Source organism: Myotis lucifugus, unplaced genomic scaffold (assembly GCF_000147115.1).
Source record: "Myotis lucifugus unplaced genomic scaffold, Myoluc2.0 scaffold_2, whole genome shotgun sequence".
Classification (NCBI taxonomy): domain Eukaryota; kingdom Metazoa; phylum Chordata; class Mammalia; order Chiroptera; family Vespertilionidae; genus Myotis; species Myotis lucifugus.
The window spans coordinates 28,280,905-28,300,711 of NW_005871050.1; the positions used below are offsets into that span (position 1 = coordinate 28,280,905).

Sequence of the window (19,807 nt, forward strand, 5' to 3'; positions counted from 1 at the left end):
TGGTCATTGCGCATCATAGCTACCAGTCGAACGGTCAGATGGTTGCTTAGGCTTTTATATATATAGACTGTCACAGAGAGTAACTAGAAGCCAGATCTGTGTTCTAATACTAGTTGCTACAGATTATTTGTGTTTCTCAACTAATTTGTCCCTCTTCTATAAAATGGGTATATTCACCTGTCCTATGTACCTCACTAGATTGCCATAAGTCTCTAATGACAATGATTTGAAAGTCTCTTTAAAAAGTATAAAAAGTATATACATAAGGTAGTATTCTGCTCCTCTTACTCTGGATTTATGCTAGAAAGTAGGTTCCAAGATCTGTGGCTCTAAAAAAATGTTTAATGTTTTTTATTGCTTTTAGAGAGAGAGAGAGGAAGGGAGAGAGAAACATCAATAAGAGAAAGAAACATCAATTGGCTGCCTCCTACACGCCTCCTGCATATGCTCTGGGAATTAAACCAGTGTCCTTTTAGTGCAAGGAATGATGCTTAACTAACTGAGCCACACCGGCCAGGGCTCTTTGGCTCTAAATTTAATAATGAAACCCTGATGGGGTGGCTCAGTTGGTTAGAACATTGTCCCAATACACCAAGGTTGTGTGTTCAATCCCCAGTCAGGGCACATACAAGAATCAACCAATAAGTGCAAAAATAAGTAGAACAACAAATCGATGTTTCTCTCTCTCTAAAATCAATAAATAAAAAATAAATTTAATGATGACAATAACAACCTCCATTTATTTGGCTCCTGTCAGAAACCAGGCATTATCTTATGAATTTATTTAATATGTTATTTAATACAATAACAAAGCAGTGTATATTCAGAGAAATTAAATAACCTGCCCAATGTTACAAACCTCATAGGTGTTAGAGCCAGTATTTCCAAATAGGTCTGATCTCTAAGCCTACACTCTTTCAAGAATACATGACTGCCTTCCTTTTCAACCACCCCAAATGACGAAATCCATGATCTAAGGTCAATGTGAGGATGCTTAAAATGTTGTCAATGTCTAGTTTATTTGAGCTGTAAGTGGGCAGCGTTACGCTTCTCTGCAATCTTCAGCATTATCAGTCCTCTTTCCCCTTCTAACCTCTAAGGCAGTGGTTCTCAACCTTCTGGTCCTTTAAATACAGTTCCTCATGTTGTGACCCAACCATAAAATTATTTTCGTTGCTACTTCATAACTGTAATGTTGCTACTGTTATGAATCGTAAATATCTGATATGCAGGATGGTCTTGGGCGACCCCTATGAAAGGGTCGTTTGACCACCAAAGGGGTCGCGACCAACAGGTTGAGAACCGCTGCTCTAACGTAATATTTAGCTTCCTTTGATACCTGAATTTGAGAAGCATGAAGGTCCATGGTAATAATATGATCTGCACCTGCTACGGAAAGCATATTTGCAACAAGCTTGGCTGAGATTGGAGCCCGGCTCTAAATGGAGGGGACAAAAGAAAAAAACAACAAAGAGCCAATTTGAGAAATAATTCATTTGCACAAGAAACATTTATTTATTGAGTACCTACTATGTTTAAGGCCCTTGCTATCAGGAAATTCAAAGAAAGTGACATGGTTACTGACTTTTAAGTACATCACAATCTAGCACAATTAAATGGAATGTCACTTTGCTAACTCAGGATACATATTAAATGAAAGAAAATGCCTTCCTACCTTTCATTTTCTTAACTTAATGTACAGATTTTCAGCTATTAGTATTCAAGCGTTTCCAATGCTCAATTTAAATTAGACAATCTTTTTCAAAATATTTTATTAAAATCATTTAACACATACATACTCAAACCTGTATAACATCCAACATGTAATCCTACAGTTTATTTTGTAAATTACACCACTCCCTTACTGATCTGAAGGTCAACCTTCTAGCAATCTCAAACCTTTAAATAATAGGCAAACACACCTGCTGCACTATAAAATGGCCAAGACCATGCCCTTTACTCTGTACTCTGGAGGAGCACTACACTTTATTGGAATTAAAACACCTGGCCTTTTTTTTTCAGTTTCTCTGCCATTTTTTAAAATTTATTTTCATTGTTGAGGGTATTACAGATGTCCCCATTCCCTCCCATTTGTCCCCCTCTGCCCAGTTCCCACACTACGCTAAGTCTTTATTGCACTATTGTCTGTGTCCATGGGCTATGCATGTATGCATATACGTTTTTTGGTTAATCTCTCCCCCCTCCCCCCATTCCCTCTGAGGTCTGTCAGTGTGTTCCATGCTTTCATGTCTCTGGGCCTATTTGTTCATCAGTTTATTTTGTTCATTAGATTCCTCATATAAGTGAGATGATGTGATATTTGTCTCTCTCTGGCTGGCTTATTTCACTTAGTATAATAATTTCCAGGTGCATCCATGTTGTTTCAAAAGGTAACAGATCCTTCTTTTTTACAGATGCATATGTACCAGTGTTTGTTTGTTTTTATCCACTTATCTACTGATGGGCACCTGGGCTGTTTCCAGAACTTAGCTATTGTAAGTAATGCTGCTATGGATATAGGGGTGCATATATGGCCTTCTCCAATGCACTGTATGTAAATTTTGGGCATTGATTACGACAGACAAAATAGACCTGCAAAGTTTTATGTATATACCTTGTCCTTTAATATACCAGATAAGGCTAGGTGTGTGTGTATGTGTGTGTGTGTGTGTGTGTGTGTGTGTGTAATGAGACCAAGTATTCATGTAACAGACTTCAAGTTTCATGAAAAGGTCACAACTATAACCTTACTAGGGTCCCAGAGGATCTACAATAGTTTAAAAAATATTCTACTCCATGGGAGCTGGTGCTTAGTCTTACTGATATAATTAAATAATAGCAGTGAGCTAACTGAAAGTCACAAATGATGACGAGAACAAAATATACAGTCTACAAACCATTCACATGTCAATTGTTTTAAAGAAAAGGTAACGCCTAAAAGAATGTGATTTTAAAAATCCTCTCTAAATAGGGATATAATGATCAACATAATTTGATGAACAGGAATAGATCCAGAGACAAATGGTAGGGGAGGGGGTTAGAAAGCAACCAAAGGACTTGTATGCATGCATATTAGCATAACCAATGGACACAGGCACTGGGGTGGTGGGGGCTTGCCCGGGGTGGGAATGGCTGGGGCAGGGGGGTCAAGTGGGGAAAAAGGAGACATGTAAAACTTTAGAGAATAAATAAATAAATAACCCCTCTAAATATATATCTGATGGGCAACCCACTTTGGACCCCCTCCCTGCTGCTCCCTGCTGCAGAGTCCATCTATTTCTCAATAAACTTTGTTTCCCCTTAAAAAAAAAATTAAAAATAAATAAATAAATAAAAAGATATATATCTGATGATTAAGGAATATTTTTGTGACTTTGGGAAAGTGCTCATGATTCCCCTGATTAAAAACATTTTTTTTTAAATTTAAAGTCTTTATTGTTTAAAATCTTACATAAGTCTCCTTTTATAAACATTTTTTTAATAAAGGAGATTCTGCTCCTACCTTGTCCTTCTTATCCTGCCGGGCATAAGGGAAGCATGGGATGACTGCAGTAACCCGGCTGGCTGAAGCAATCTTACAGGCATTAATCATGATCAAAAGCTCCATTAGATTGTCATTAATTTCACCACAGCCACTCTGAACGATGTAGACATCCTCTCCACGGACACTTTCGCCAATTTCAACACTACAAACAGGAAAGGGCAACAAAAACAATAGATTTTAAAGCACTATACTTCTACAGACAATAAGGTCTAAAAACCATAGCTTTCTACCAGTATGCTATGAATGGTTTACAGCTGCATGTGAACAGTTATTGCCTTGGACTTCTGGATGGCCCTTTTTGCAGAAACAGTTTACTGCCTCAGTTTACTCCAGTGCACTATACAAATATTACTTATTTTTTATATGGGAAATGACAGAAAAATATTGGCTAAAGTACTCACAGGTAATTGAACCATAATTTCAGTAGACAGCCTATATCTCATTTCAGGTACAAGACGTGAATGCAAATTTGATATAGCATCTGTGACTATCACAATCCATATATAACAAAAGTAGAAAGGTCATATAAGGAATGAATCACTTCTGCTCTATAAAGATGCCTTGTACAGAAGACAGTATCACATCTACCATATTGGCCAGTCACTCAACAAATATTAAATGTTCCATTGTCAGCCACTGTGCTAGGTGCCAGGTACATATTGAGAAGAAAACACATTTGGTCCTTACCTTCATTCTATGCTAACTCTACTCTGGTCCAATTAATAAGTCTTGTTTTAAAAATTCTGAATCCACAGGAAACACTGGCCGCTGTGGCTCAGTTGGTTGGGCATCGTCCTGAGTACCGAAAGGTTGCTGTTTCGATTCCTGGTCGCGGCACATGCCCAGGTTGCAGGCTCGATCCCCAGTTGGGGGCGTGTAGGAGGCAGCCAATCGATGATCCTCTTTCACATAGATGTTTCTCTTTCTCTCTCTCTCTCTCCCTCTACCCTCCTCTCTAAAATCAATAAAACAAATTTGTAAATGAAAATTCCATAGGAAGTTACTATAATTGTGGGGTTATCATTTACCATAAAATGAAAATGTTAATGTCTATACTTGGTTCATTAACAATAATAACTTAGAGTTTCAAAATAAGCTGTCAGCCTGTGGAATGAAGGATTATAGGTTCGATTCCAGTCAAGGGCATGTTCCTCAGTTGCAAGCTCAATCCCTGGCCCTGGTCAGACAGAGCACATGCGGGAGGCAACCAATCGGTGTCTCTCTCACATCGATGTTTCTCAATCTGTCTCTCGCCCCCTCCCTTCCACTCTCTCTAAAAATCAATGAAAAAATATCCTTGGGTGAGGATTAACAAAAACAAACAAACAAACAAACAAACAAAAAATAAGCTCAGTAACAACAACAACTCAAAACACCATTTCCCCTATTTATTCTTTAGTTGGGGGTGTTTGTGGATGCACATTTGTATATATGTGTGTAGTATGTGTAGACAAGCATAAATCAGAATGGTTGGTAACATTAAGAGAAAAACTTCAATAGGTGATAATTCTATTGCCAGAAAAAACTAATACAGGTGGTAATTATTATTTAATGTTTACTTCTTTCCAATTCAAATAACAATGAAAAGAAACCTAATTTTAAAAAGAATGGGGTTAGTCTATATAGTAAAGCCAGAAAAATAAAAGCAAATCGTAAAAAATCAAACCAGAAATTAGAACAGAGACACTGAGATTCCTGGAAATAAACCCTCTTTAAGCACTAAATGCAATAATTATTTTAGTCTCCTCCCACGACCACAACAAAATTACAACTAAACTATAAAACAATGATCATTGATAACCTTCTGAAGTCTAGCTAAACAGAAGTCTTATAATTAAGGATATACAAAAGAAGCTGTAAGATTGATAGAAGTGAAGACAAGACACTGAATGGATTGGAGGAGCAGGAGGGCGGAGTCCCGCCCCACACAAGCCTCCCCAGCACAGGAAGAGAAGTGCTGGGAAGAAAAGTCCCCACAATTTCTGGTTGTGAAAACCAGCAGGGATTGTGGCTGAGGAGATTTGTCCAAGTAAGACTGAGGGCTGCTGGAGTCCCAGGGGGTCCTCTTAAAGGGCCTGCACATTAATTTACTTGTTGATCGACTCCGAGTTCCAGCACTGGGGCAGCAGCTAGAAAAGCACCAGGGACTAACAGAGAGGCACTGAACTATCTGGCTTAAAGGCGAGGGCTTGGAAGGGAAGCTTTATCCCAGACAGAAGTGCTGTAAGAAGCCATTGTTCCTTCCCTGAGCCTTCCCCCATCCAGCCTGCAGGCATAGGCAGATGCCAAGTCTGAGTCTCCATCAATCAGCTAACAAGGTTGGCTCTGCCCTGGTGATCCCCTGAGATTCTGTCCCACCCAATTTGCAGGCCCACCTGTGGGAGGCCCCCTGCCAGGGAAGGAGCCATGGCTTTCTTTAAGTTATGTTGACTGAACCCAAGGCTTGGGCATAGCCCTACCTTGGGGACATTTCTGGCCAAAAGGTGAGAATGCCTTCAGCTCCACTCTTCAAAGCCCAAGTGCCAGGAATGGGTTTTTATTATGTAAATTCAGTCAAGTACCTGGAATACCTCTCTTTTCTTGAGTTTTGGTGAAACCTCCTAATATTTTGGGGAATTGGGACTATAAAATAAACAAGCTGCTTTGGGACTTGGTCTTTCTACCTCTCTGCCAGAAGAGGACAGAAGCCCACCCAGGCCCATCTGTACTTTCTATTTTGTGTCTGTCTTTCATTTTCTCAATCCCCGATACACCTCCATTTGAAGGAACCGGTTCAAGCTCTCTTTCCCGTGCGGGTGGCAGAAAAGGGAGCACATGCCCTGGAACACCCACTCACGCCACTTCCAAGAGCTTTTCATCAATGACACACCCAAAGGGCAGACTTAACAGACACAAGAATGCCCCACTAATGTGAGTCATGCTCCATAGGGTCAGCCGCCAAATAGCACCTACACTATAATTATGGCCATTCCTCACAGCCAGTCCACCTGATGGTTAATCCCTCCCACTGACTTGCCAAAAGCAATCAAAGCTCAAGTACAACAGAAGGGTACACACAACCCATACAAGGGACACATCTGGAACACCCACTGGGCCTCACAGGACATCCTATATAATAAAGAGGTAATATGCAAATTGACCATCATGCCCTTGCACAAGATGGCCACTCCCATGTGCTCACAAGATGGCCACCACAAGATGGCCAGCAGGGGAGGGCAGTTAGGGGCAACCAGGCCAGCAGGGGAGGGCAGTTGGGGGCAACCAGGCCTGCAGGGGAGGGCAGTTGGGGGGGGACGAGGCCTGCAGGGGAGGGCAGTTGGGGGCAATTGGGCCAGCAGGGGAGTGGTTAGGGGCAATCAAGAAGGCAGGCAGGCGAGTGGTTGGGAGCCAGCAGTCCCAGATTGTGAGAGGGATGTCCGACTGCTGGTGACCAGGCTTACACCGGCAGTCAGACATCCCCCAAAGGGTCCCAGATTGGAGAGGGTGCAGGCTGGGCTAAGGGACACCCCTCCACCAGTGCACGAATTTTGTGCACCCAGCCTCTAGTCCTATATAATAAAAGCCTAATATGCAAATCGACTGAATGGCGGAACAACCTGTCGCTATGACATGCACTAACCACCAGGGAGCAGACGCTCAACACAGGAGCTGCCCCCAGCCCGCAGACCTCAGGCAAACCAAGGTGGGTGCCAGAGAGAGGTGACTGGTGGGGGGGGGGGGCAGCGAGCAGGCGGCGCCAGGCCAGCCAAGGTGGGTGCCAGTGGGGGCCCCCCGGATTGCTCCACCGGTCGCCCCACAGATGAGCCCTGATTGCTGGCCAGGCCTAGGGACCCTACCTCTGCATGAATTTTGTGCACTGGGCCTCTAGTCTACTATATGAGGCCAATCAACCAAAGCCAGAAGATATGGCACCTCTACCTAATACATAGAAACAAATTCAGGGAGGCAGCCAAAATGAGGAGACAAAGAAACATGTCCCCAAATGAAAGAACAAAACAAAACTTCAGAAAAAGAACTAAACAAAATGGAGACAAGCAATCTACAAGATGCAGAGTCTAAAACAATGGTTATAAGGATGTGCAATGAACTTAGGGAAGAATAGATGATCTCAGTGAGAACGTCAACAGATAGGAAACATAAAAATGGAGATAGACTGGAGAGCACATACAAGAATCAATTAATGAATGCATAAATAAATGCAACAACAAATCCATGTTTCTCTCTCAAAATAAATAAATAATATTTTTAAAAAATGGACAGAGAAAACATTTTAAAATTTAGGAATGAATATAATAACTGAAATTAAGAATATATTATTAATGGGAATAAACGGTAGATTAGATGAAGCAAAGGATCAATCAGCAATTTGGAAGACCAGGTAGCAGAAAACACCCAATCAGAACAGAAAAAAAAAAGAATCCCCCCCAAATGAGGACAGTTTAAGGGGGCTCAGGACATCAAGCATACCAATATTCACATCATAAGAGAAGAGAGGGTGCAAGGAATTGAAAATCTATTTGAAGAAATAATGGAAAACTTCCCTAACCTGGCAAAGGACATACTAGTATTTGTATACAAGTGCAGAAAATGCAGAGAACCAAACAAGATGAACCTAAAAAGGCCCACACACCAAGACACATCATAATTAAAATGACAAATGTTAAAGAGAGAATCTTTTTCTTATTTTTAGACAGAGAGGAAGGGGAAGAGAGAAACATCGATTTGTACTCTAATTATTTGTACATTCACTGTTTGCTTCTTGTATGTGCTTAAACTGGAGATTGAACCTGCAACCCTGGTATATTGGGAGGATGCTCTAACCAACTGAGCTACCAGGCCAGGGCCAAAGAGAGAATCTTTAAAGCAGCAAGAGAAAAGCAGTTAGTTACCAACAAGGGAACTGCCATAAGACTGTCAGCTGATTTCTCAACAGAAACTTTGCAGGTCAGAAGGGATTGTCACAAAATATTCAAAGTGATGAAAAGCCAGGACCTACAACCAAGATTCCTCTACCCAGCAAAGTTAGAATCATTTAGATGGAAGGACAGATAATTTCCAGACAAGAAAAAGCTAAAGGAGATCACCACCAAACCAGTATTATAAGAATTGTTAAAGGGATTTCTTTATGAGGAAGAATAAAATGATCAAAAATATGAATAATAGTCCAGGCCAGTTTTGCTCAGCAGTTAGAGCACCGGCCCCTAAACCAAAGGGTTGTGAGTTCAATTCCTGGTCAAGGGCATGTACCTCTGTTGCAGGCTCAATCCCTGGCCCCAGTCGGGGTGCAAACTGGAGGCAACCAATCAATGTGTCTCTCTCACATCAATGTTTCTCTCTCTTTCCCCCCTTGCACCTCCCCTCCACTCTAAAAAAAAAAAAATCAATGGAAAAAACACCCTAGGGTGAGGATTTAAAAAACATGAATACTAAAATGGCAATAACTACATACCTATCAATGATCACTTTTAAACGTAAATGGGTTAAATGTTCCAATCAAAAGGCATAGGATGTCTGAATGTATAAGAAAACAAAACCCATACATATACTGCCTATAAGAAAACCACTTCAGATTGAAAGACACACAGCCTTAAAGCAAAGGGATGGGAAAATATATTTCATGTAAATGGAAACAAATAAAGAAAAAGTGGAGGTAGCAATACTTGTATCACACTAAATAGATGTTAAAACAAAGACAAAAACAGGAGACAAAGAAGGACCCTGCAATTCCACTTCTGGGTATTTATCCAAAGAAACCCAAAACACTAATCTGAAAAGATATGCATTTCTATGTTCATTGCAGCATTATTTACAACTAGAGGCCCGGTGCACAAAAATCTGTGCACTCGGGTGGGAGGGACCCTCAGCCTGGCCTGTGCCCTCTCACAGTCTGGGACCCCTCGGGGGATAACCACCTGCTGGCTTAGGCCTGCTCCTCGGGGCATTGGGCCTAAGCTGGCAGTCAGACATCCCTCTGGCAGCCCGGGAGCCCTCGGGGGATGCCCACTTACCAGCGGGGAGCAGGCCTAAGCTGCAGTCGGACATCCTTAGCGCTGCTGAGGCGGCAGGAGAGGCTCCCACCACCATTGCTATACTGGCAGCTGTCAGCCTAGCTTGTGACTAAGCAGAGCTCCCCCTGTGGGAGTGCACTGACCACCAGGGGGCAGCTCTTGCATTGAGCATCTGCCCCCTGGTGGTCAGTGTGTGTCATAGTGACCAGTCATTCCCAGTCGTTCTGCTGTTAGGGTCAATTTGCATATTACCCTTTTATTATATAGGATAGAGGCCTGATGCATGGGTGGGGGCCAGCTGGTTTGCCCTGAAGGGTGTCCCGCATCAGGGTGGGGGTCCTGCTGGGGTGCCTGGTCAGCCTGGGTGAGGGGCTGAGGGCCGTTTTCAGGCTGGCCACACCCCCTTCAGGGAGCAGCGTCCTACTGGGGTGCCTGGCTAGCCTGCGTGAGTGGCTGATGGTTGTTTGCAGGCTGGCCACAGCCCCTTCAGGGTGGGGGTCCCCCCTGGGGTGCCTGGCCAGCCTGGTTGAAGGGCTAATGGCTGTTTGCAGGCTGGCCATGGCCCCCAGCGGGACCCTCACCCCATGAGGGTGTGGCCAGCCTGGGTGAGGGGCTGATGGCTGTTTGCAGGCTGGCCACAGCCCCTTCAGGTTAGGGGTCTCCACTGGGGTGCCTGGCCAGCCTGGGTGAGGGGCTGAGGGCCGTTCAGGCTGGCCACAGCCCCTTCAGGGTTGGGTGTCCTGCTGGGGTGCCTGGCCAGTCTGGGTGAGGGGCTGATGGCTGTTTGCAGGCTGGCCATGTCCCCCAGCCACCCAAGCTCCCAGTGGAGGCTGGCTGGAAGCAGGTATCTGGGGTTTATTTAGCTTCTATAATTGAAACTTTGTTGCCTTCAGCGGAGGCCAGAACCATCCAGGCCAGGCAGGAAGCTTGGCTTCCTCCATCGCCAGGGCAACCAAGCCTCCTGCTTGCTCCAGCTCCCTGGCTGCTGGCCGCCATCTTGGATGGGTTAATTTGCATATAGTCACTCTGGCTGGTGGGCGTGGCTTGGGCATAGCAAAGGTACAGTCAATTTGCATGTTTCTTTTTTTATTAGATTAGATAGTCAAGATATGAAAGCAACTAAGTGTCCATTGATAGACAAATGGATAAAGAAGTCATACAAGCCCTGGACGGCTTGGCTCAGTGGATAGAGCGTTAGCCTGCGGACTTAAGGGTCCCGGGTTCGATTCCGGCCAAGGGCACATGCCTGGGTTGCGGGCTCCGTCCCCAGTTGGGGGAGTGCAGGAGGCAGCCGATCGGTGATTCTCTCTCACCATTGATGTTTCTATCTCTCCTCCCTTCCTCTCTGAAATCAATAAAGAAATATATTTTTTTTAAAAAGAAGTCATACAACCTGAAACTAATACAAAATAATACTGAATGTAAACTGTAACTGAAAAATAAAATGTAAAGATATAAATCTTAAAGTACAAAAAAGAAGTGGTACATATGTACAATAGAATATTATCCTATATAATAAAAGGCTAATATGCAAGTTGGCAGAAAGGCAGAACAACCGGTTGCTATGACATGCACTGACCACCAGGGGGCAGATGCCGGGCTCATGCCGGGCTAAGCTATCAGTCGGACATCCCCCGAGGGCTCCCAGACTGCAAGAGGGCACAGGCTGGGCTGAGGGACAACCCCTACCCCCGAGTGCATGAATTTCATGCACCAGGCCTCTAGTTCAGCTATAAAAAAGAAAAAATCTTGTCATCTGTGGCAATATGGATGGACCTAGAGGGCATTATCCTAAGGGAAATAAGTCAGAGAATGACAAATACCATATGATTTTACTTATATGTAGAAACTAAAGAACAATATAAATGAGTAAACAAAAACATAGATACAGAGAACATTTTCATAGCTACCAAATGGGAGTGGGGTTGGGGGAATGGGTGAAAAGAGGGAAGAGATTAAGATGTGCAAATTGCCAGTTACCAATTGATATTTCTCTCTCTCCTCTCTCTCTCCTTGCCTCCCTCCACTCTAAAATCAATTTTAAAAGAAACTAGAAAATGAGCAATATAAACCCAAAGTAAGCAGAAGGAAGAAAAAAATAACCATAAGAATGGAAATCAATGAAATTTAAAACAATAAAACAAAACAGAGATAAAACAATGAAACAAAAAGTTGTTTTTTGGGGAAAGGAAAAATCAATAAAATTGATAAGCCTCTAAGAAGACTAACCTAAAACAACTTCATTGAAGAATTTTACCAAACAGTTAAAGAAGAATTAGCAAAATCTTTTTGAGAAAACAGATGAGGGAATTATTTTCCAACTCATTTTATGTGGCCAGTATTACCCAGATACCAAAACAGAGAATCTATATATATAAAAGGCTAATATGCTAAGTGTCCGACTGTCCAACCAGTCGCTATGACACTGACCACCAGGAGGCAGATGTTCACCGCAGGAGCTGCTGAGCTGCAGTGACTTGGTAGCAGTGGTTCTTGGGTGACACACCCTGAAATCAGAGAAGAGGGAGCCTGATTCCTCGAGGAGCCGTGTGATTCCATCTTCAGCCATGGATTATGTTGTTGCTGGGGCACTGTCGGCCCCAAATCTGGTTTACTGCTCACTTTGCGTTCCACACCCTGTACAACAGCAACTTTGCAGAGTGCCCTCTCGCACTCCGGGACCCCTCTGGGGATGTCAAAGAGCCGGTTTTGGCCCAATCCCCGCAGGCCAAGCCGAGGGACCCCACTCCACAGACACTGGGGAGGGACCTCGGGAGGTTGGCTCCAGGGTGTGTCTGGATGTGCATCTCACCCAGTCCTGCCCCGCTGGCCACCTTCTAATTAATTTCCTTTCAATGTGCACGAATCTGTGCACCAGGTCACTAGTGGCAATATAAAAAGAAAAACTACAGAGAAGGAGAAGAAAGGTGGGTGTGACTACAACATGGCAACAGGAAGAATCCTTGATATAGTTTTTTTTTTTTAAAATATATTTTATTGATTTTTCACAGAGAGGAAGGGAGAGAGATAGAGAGCCAGAAACATCGATGAGAGAGAAACATCGAGCAGCTGCCTTCCGCACACTCCCCACTGGGGGCGTGCCCACAACCCAGGTACATGCCCTTGACCGGAATCGAACCCGGGACCCTTCAGTCCGCAGGCCGACGCTCTATCCACTGAGCCAAACCGGTTTCGGCGATATAGTTTTGTATCTTGGCTGCATCAATATCCTGATTGTTGCATCATACTACAGTTTTGCAAGAAAACTGTAGCTTGGAAAAACTATGCTTCAGAACTTAGGGAAAACTGGGTAATGGTACACCAGATCTCTCTGTATTACTTTTTACGACTGCATGTGAATTTATAATTCACACTCTACTACCTGGAATGCTCTTCTACAACTAGCTCATTCATTTCTCAGATCTCCAATCAAAATATCTTCCCTTAGCCCTGGCTGGTATAAATCAGTGGTTAGAGTTTAGAGTGTTAGCCTGTGCACCAAAGGGTCTTAGGTTCAATTCCAGGTCAAGGGCACAAATTGGTTGCAGGTTCGATCCCCTGGCCCTCTTCAGGACGCATTTGGGAGGCAACCAATTGATGTGATTCTCTCACATATATGTTTCTCTCTCTCTCTCTCTCTCTCTCTCTCTCTCGCTCTCGCTCTCTCGCTCTCTCCCTTCCTCCCTTCCTCTCTCTCTAAAAATCAATGAAAAAAATATCCTTGGATGAGGATTAACAAAACATATATACATAGTTCTATCTTTGCTCTGCCCTAGCTGGGTAGCTCAGCTGGTTAGAGCATTGTCCACGCCAAGGTTGCGAGTTTGATCCCCGGTCAGGGCACATACAAGAAGCATAAATAAGTGAAACAACAAATCGATGTCTCTCCCTAAAATCAATAAATTAACATTTAAGAAAAAATACCAACCAATTGTACTGTACAGACTTTATTTGCATACTAATTGAGCAAACTAAAAACAAACCCCATGTTTAAGAGACAATAATTTGAACACTGGTTAGTTATTTGATATTAAGAGATAACTATTATTTTTAGGCAGTAAGATGTGGTTACTGAAATATATATATGGGTGATATAATATCTAGGTTTTCTTCAAAATAATTCAATTGTGGGGGTGTATATGGAAGGGAAATAATAGATGAAACAACATTAGCCACAAATTGCCAACTACTGAACTGGGTGATGGGTACATGGAGGATAGGTAGGGTGGGTAGGATCATTATACTATTCTCTCTACTTCTGTATGTTTGGAATGTTCCATAATCAAGTTCAATAAATAAAGTGACACAGTTATATTCTCATCACCCTGGTTATTCCCTTCAGAACACTTATCACAATTTCTTATCACCCTATTTTTTATGCAATTGTTTATTTTCTGTCTCCTCCACCTAATTTCAAGCTCTATGAAGGCAGGAACCAGATCTGTAATGTTGATCTGTATATCCAGCCAGCTAGTGACAAAAAATAAATGAATGGATGAATGAATGTCCCCTCAGGATTAGACTGACTCTTGGATCCATTCACTTTAGACAGAATATGAACCTTCTGCAGGCTTGCTTATCATGAAAATTCAGAAGACTTTTATCATCCCTCATATTTCACACTTCATGCAAGTGCGTCCAATGTTTCTTCATTTGACAAATCTGCTCATACCACCTCACAGATATTCATCTAATATTTAATTTTCTTAGAACTATAATCTAATGGGCCCAACAGGATGTGATAGCTACAAAGAATTTTATGGTGGGATACTGAAATAGTGATACTGAGCAACATAATGAATATAGCAATTTTGTGGACCCAGCTGAGTTGACATCTACTAACCACCAATATCAGCCTAAAGAATTACAACTGTCAGCAGTCTCAATTATGCCAAATGCCAAAATTGATTTCTGAATACATTCTTCAAAATTCAAATTGATGGGCAAGAAGGAGCCAGGGAGGGCTTTCTGGAAGAGCAACTTGCATGTTTCCCAAAGTGTAGGTCCTAGAACGGCACTGTCCAAAATGGCTGTCACTGACCTCATGTGGTAATTGAACACATGAAATGTGATTAGTGTGACTGAGGAACTAAATTGAGATGTGCTATAAGTATAAAATACTCACCTTACTGTGAAGATATTACATATATACAAAAAATATATCAAACTTTATATTGGCTACATGTTAAAATTTTAATATTTTGGACATATTGGGATAAAGATATTAAAAATTTTAAGAACTAAAATAAGACTAAATAACATCTCCTGGAGGTGAGCATGTTCTATAAGGTGCTCATTGTGATAGGCCTAAATAAGAGGCAGCAGTAGTGTAGAAGGACTTCTCCAGTCTCCTTTACTAACATAACACTCCATGCCCTTTGAGAAGTCCCAGGCTAAAAAAGTCCATTCTGTGTTTTATGGTGCACAACTCTAGGGTCCTGACCAAGTACTTCAAGTATTTGTGCAACTTCAAAACTCAAGAAAGTTTTAATCCCACCCAGTCATCCCCATACAACTTCCTTTACCAAAATCTCCATTTCCGTGGGGAAGAACAAAAGTCAGGCACATTGATTTCACATAAGAAGTCAACTGTGGCCCTAACTGGTTTGGCTCAGTGGATAGAGCATCAGTCTGCAGACTGCAGGGTCCCAGGTTCGATTCTGGTGCAGAGCATGTACTTTGGTGTGGGCACATCCCCAGTAAGGGGTGGGCAGGAGGCAGCTGATCGGTGTTTCTCTCTCATCGATGTTTCTAACTTTCCTTCTCACTTCCTCTCTGTAAAAAAATCAATAAAGTATATTAAAAAAAAGAAGTCAACTGTGTCCTTGACATCTGGGATTGAAAGCCTATGGCTCTTGTTTCAGTCAAGTAAACAGACATCTATGCTCCAGTCACTTGCAAAAGCTAGAGCAGCAGTTTGACAATTGATCCAAGATAATACAGATCAAGGATTGTATAACAATCTATTCTAAAGCTTTCTTTTTACCAAGAACAGGAAACAACATGCCTCAACTATGAGTGTCAATATAAAAATACCTACCACACTGACTACATTTCCCATTATGTTACTCAGTATCATTATTTAAGTAACCCACCCATAAAATTTTTGGACATTTTTGCCTGGAAGTATCTAAAGAGTTTTATGAAAATAAAAACTACATAATTGCCCAGCTGGTGTGACTCGGTGATTGAACTTCGACCTATGAACCAGGAGGTCATGGTTTGATGCCTGGTCAGGGCACATGCCTGGGTTGCAGGCTTGATCCCCAGTAAGGGGTGTGCAGGAGGCGGCTGATCAATGATTTTCATCAATGATGTTTCTATCTCTCTCTCCCTCTCCCTTCCTCTCTGATATCAATAAAAATATTTTTTAAAAGACTACATAATCAATTGCATATGCCTTTATCCCTCTGGCTGCCAAAAAGCCAAGGGATACAGTTAAAGTAATACTAAACTTCTGTAATCCCATTATGCCACTTTCTTGGCACAATTACTATCATCCTTAGTTCTATAAGGCTTCTGATGTATCTACTTAATGAACCTTTTGTATGCAGATGATCATGAAACACACTTCAAATCCTTTCTTGAAAGCTGGTAAGGTATTAAAATTATCACTGCCAATTTAAACATCAGAGAGCATTTGCTAAATACATAGATTTAATGGAAATGATTCCTTTAAATATTATATTCTAACATCAGATAAGGTTTGAAAATTAATTCTTAAAATATCACCAGCTCATCACCCAACCCAATCACTAGTACCTGTTTTTATTGATTGAGGGGGGGTGGGGAGAGAAACATCATTCTGTTGTTCCACCCATTCATGCATTCATTGGTTGATTCTTGTATATGCCCTGACTGGGGATCAAACGCACAACCTTGGTGAATCTGGACAATGCTCTAACTAACTGAACTACCCTGCCAGGGTTCTAGTACCATTTTTGTGTCTTTATAGCATCTGATGATAATCAACCAACAGTTAAGCCATTTCCCAAAGCCAAATTAAGGACTAAAACTTCCCCTTAAGTATAGAAGGATGTTATGACCAGAAATGCATCTAATAACTTGAAAAAGTTATTTAACTATATTCAAAATAAAGTGATACAAGGAAACCAGGACACTGTCTTGTTTTACTATGCATAATTCTAATTTCATTAGTCAAGACCAATCTCTCTCTCAGTAAGTATTATAGGGTACAGACTTTCAAGGGGGGGAAAAAAAGGAGACATATATAATACTCTTTGTAACACTTTAAGCAATAAAACAAATTTTTTAAAAAAGCCTTAAAAAGCCATGAATTACACTCAGATTATACAGCTTGGTCAATAAATAGTTCATTGAATCCTCAAAAAATCTTAATATTTTTATGGTTTCCTCTAATAAGTTAGGTAGTGATTGACAGTACAACAGTTGTGCCTAGCCCTAGCCGGTTTGGCCCAGTGGATAGAGCATCAGCCAGCGGACTGAAGGGTCCTGGGTTCGATTCCGGTCAAGGGCACATGCCAGGGTTGCTGGCTCGATCCCCAGTGGGAGGCACGCAGGAGGCAGCCAATCAATGATTCTCATCATTGATGTTTCTATCTTTCTTCTCCTCTCCCTTCCTCTATGAAATGAATAAAAAAAATGTTTAAAAAACAACAACAACAAAACAAAACAAAAAAACCAATTGTGCCTAAAACCTATTTGCTCTTAACATAATTTAGGGTGCACAAATCTATGGTCCAAGTGGAAAGACCTGGTTTAGTAATTTATTTTATTTTAGAGAGGAAGTGAGAGAGAACAAAATATCAATGTGAAAGAGAAACATCAATCATTTGCCTCCCGCACATGCCCCAACCAGGGATTGAACCTGCAACTTGGGTATGTGCCCTGACAGGAATCAAACCCACCACTTTCTGGAATACAGGGCGACATTCCAACCAACTGAGCCACATCAATCAGGGCCTGGTTTAACAGTTTAAAGGATAATTAATATGCCTTGTTTTCCTCCTAGCTAATGATGTGTTTTCCAAATGGCTTTGGATCAATCATTCTCCCAGCTGTTCTGAAGAGGCCAGATGATTGGCTATGTCCATCCAATGAGAAAACTAGCTTCTCCTTCACCCTTTCTTTCCTTTAGCATCAGGTATAAGTGCATCCAATGAGCACGGGATGTTAAGAAACACAAAGAGGAAATAAAGTAATCTAAAATGTGGTGGTATTAAAAAAAATCTCAAGAATTTAGACAGAGATTTTGGCATATGCCAAATACATGGAGTTAACTAACCTAAGGATATAATTCTTAGGAAAATCTTAGGCAACCAAAATTAAGAATTTTCACCTCTTTGCCTACCCAGAATAACCGAATAAACCAAAGTTTGATGAGAATTGAGTCAAAAATTTTAGTATATACAAAAGTTTTAAAAGTCAGATGAGATATTGTATCAGCAAAAAATTTAAAGGACAACACCCAGAATTGGGCAAGTTACTTCACCTCTAAACCTCAGTTCCCTCATTCATAAAACGGGGATAGTGAGAGTAACTATTCATAGCATGTTGAAAGGATTAAATGCAAAGTGTACAAAATGCTTAGCACTGGGACTAGCATATCTTAAGTACTCACTATACATGAACTGTTACTAATATTGTTATTACTGCTGGTCAGAGTGGAAATTGGTTCAACTTTTCTGGAGGGCAATTTGGCAATAGACATTCAAAAGCCTAAAAATGGTATATGCCTTTAACCTAGTAATTCCCCTTCTAGAAATTTATCCTAAGAAAATAATCAGACATGGTCAAAGAGCCCAGCTGGCCTGGTTCAGTGGTTGAGAGTCCACCTATGAACCAGGAGGCCATGGTTCGATTCCCAGGTTGTGGTTCAATCCCCAGTAGGGGGCATGCAGGAGGCAGCCAATCAATGATTCTATCTCATCATTTATGTTCCCATCTCTCTCTCTCCCGCTCCCTTCCTCTCTGAAATCAATCAAAAAATTATCTACACTAATAAAAGACAAAGATGCTAACTGACCATACCTTCGCTACACCTTAAGACACGCCCATCAGCCAATCAGAGCGACTATATGCAAATTAACCCAACCAAGATGGCGGCCAGCAGCCAGGGAGCTGGAGCAAGCAGGAGGCTTGGTTGCCCGGGTGATGGAGGAAGCCAAGCTTCCTGCCTGCCCTGAGCTGGCTGTGGCCTCTGCTAATGGCAACAAAGTTTCAATTATAGAAGACAAATAAATCCCAGATACCTGCTTCCAGCCAGCCTCCACTGGGAGCTTGGGTGGCTGGGGGTTGTGGCCAGCCTACAAACAGCCATCAGCCCCTCACCCAGGCTGGCCACACCCTCATGGGGTGAGGGTCCCCACTGGGGGGCTTAGCCAGCCTGAAAACGGCCCTCAGCCCCTCACCGAGACTGGCCAGGCACCCAAGCAGGACCCCCCACCCTGAAGGGGCTGTGGCCAGCTTGCAAACGGCCCTCAACCCCTCATCCAGGCTGGCAAACAGCCATCAGCCCCTCACCCAGGCTGGCCACACCCTCATGGGGTGAGGGTCCCTGCTGGGGGGCTTGGCCAGCCTGCAAACAGCCATCAGCCCCCCACCCAGACTGGCCAGGCACCCCAGTGGGGACCCCCCACCATGAAGGGGCTGTGGCCAGCCTGCAAACAGCCATCAGCCCCTCACCCAGGCTGGCCAGGCACTCCTATATAATAAAAGAGTAATATGCAAATTGACCCTAACAGCAGAACGACTGGGAATGACTGGTCACTATGACACACACTGACCACCAGGGGGCAGATGCTCAATGCAGGAGCTGACCCCTGGTGGTCAGTGCACTCCCACAGGGGGAGCTCTGCTTAGCCACAAGCCAGGCTGACGGCTGCCAGTACAACGGTGGTGGTGGGAGCCTCTCTCACCTCCTCAGCAGTGCTAAGGATGTCCGACTGCAGCTTAGGCCTGCTCCCCGCTGGCAAGTGGGCATCCCCCGAGGGCTCCCGGGCTGCCAGAGGGATGTCTGACTGCCAGCTTAGGCCCAATGCCCCGAGGAGCGGGCCTAAGCCAGCAGGTGGTTATCCCCCAAGGGGTCCCAGACTGCGAGAGGGCACAGGCTGGGCTGAGGGACCCCCCCAAGTGCACAAATTTTTGTGCACCAGGCCTCTAGTATATATATAAAAAGAGGTCACCAGGTTGATTCCCAGTCAGGGCACATGACCAGGTTGCAGGTGCCATCCCCAGTAGGGGGCATGCAGGAGGCAGCTGATTGATGTTTCTG

General features: G+C 42.9%; 1 protein-coding gene across 3 annotated transcripts in view; it reads right to left on the reverse strand.

Moving 5' to 3' along the window:
• The window catches only part of PRPS1 (phosphoribosyl pyrophosphate synthetase 1), a 36,935-nt gene that overhangs the window by 12,995 nt on the left and 4,133 nt on the right, over positions 1-19,807 (reverse strand). For 2 of the 3 annotated variants that reach the window (XM_006082266.3, XM_014459621.2), the window contains exons 2-3: positions 3,503-3,686; positions 1,340-1,438 (exon numbers count right to left, since the gene is read on the reverse strand). In XM_006082266.3, coding sequence (XP_006082328.1) covers positions 1,340-1,438; positions 3,503-3,686 — 283 coding nt within the window. Of the gene's footprint in view, positions 1-1,339; positions 1,439-3,502; positions 3,687-4,231; positions 4,367-19,807 lie in introns of those variants that run through there. The other variant, XM_023758762.1, reaches the window with a different exon arrangement.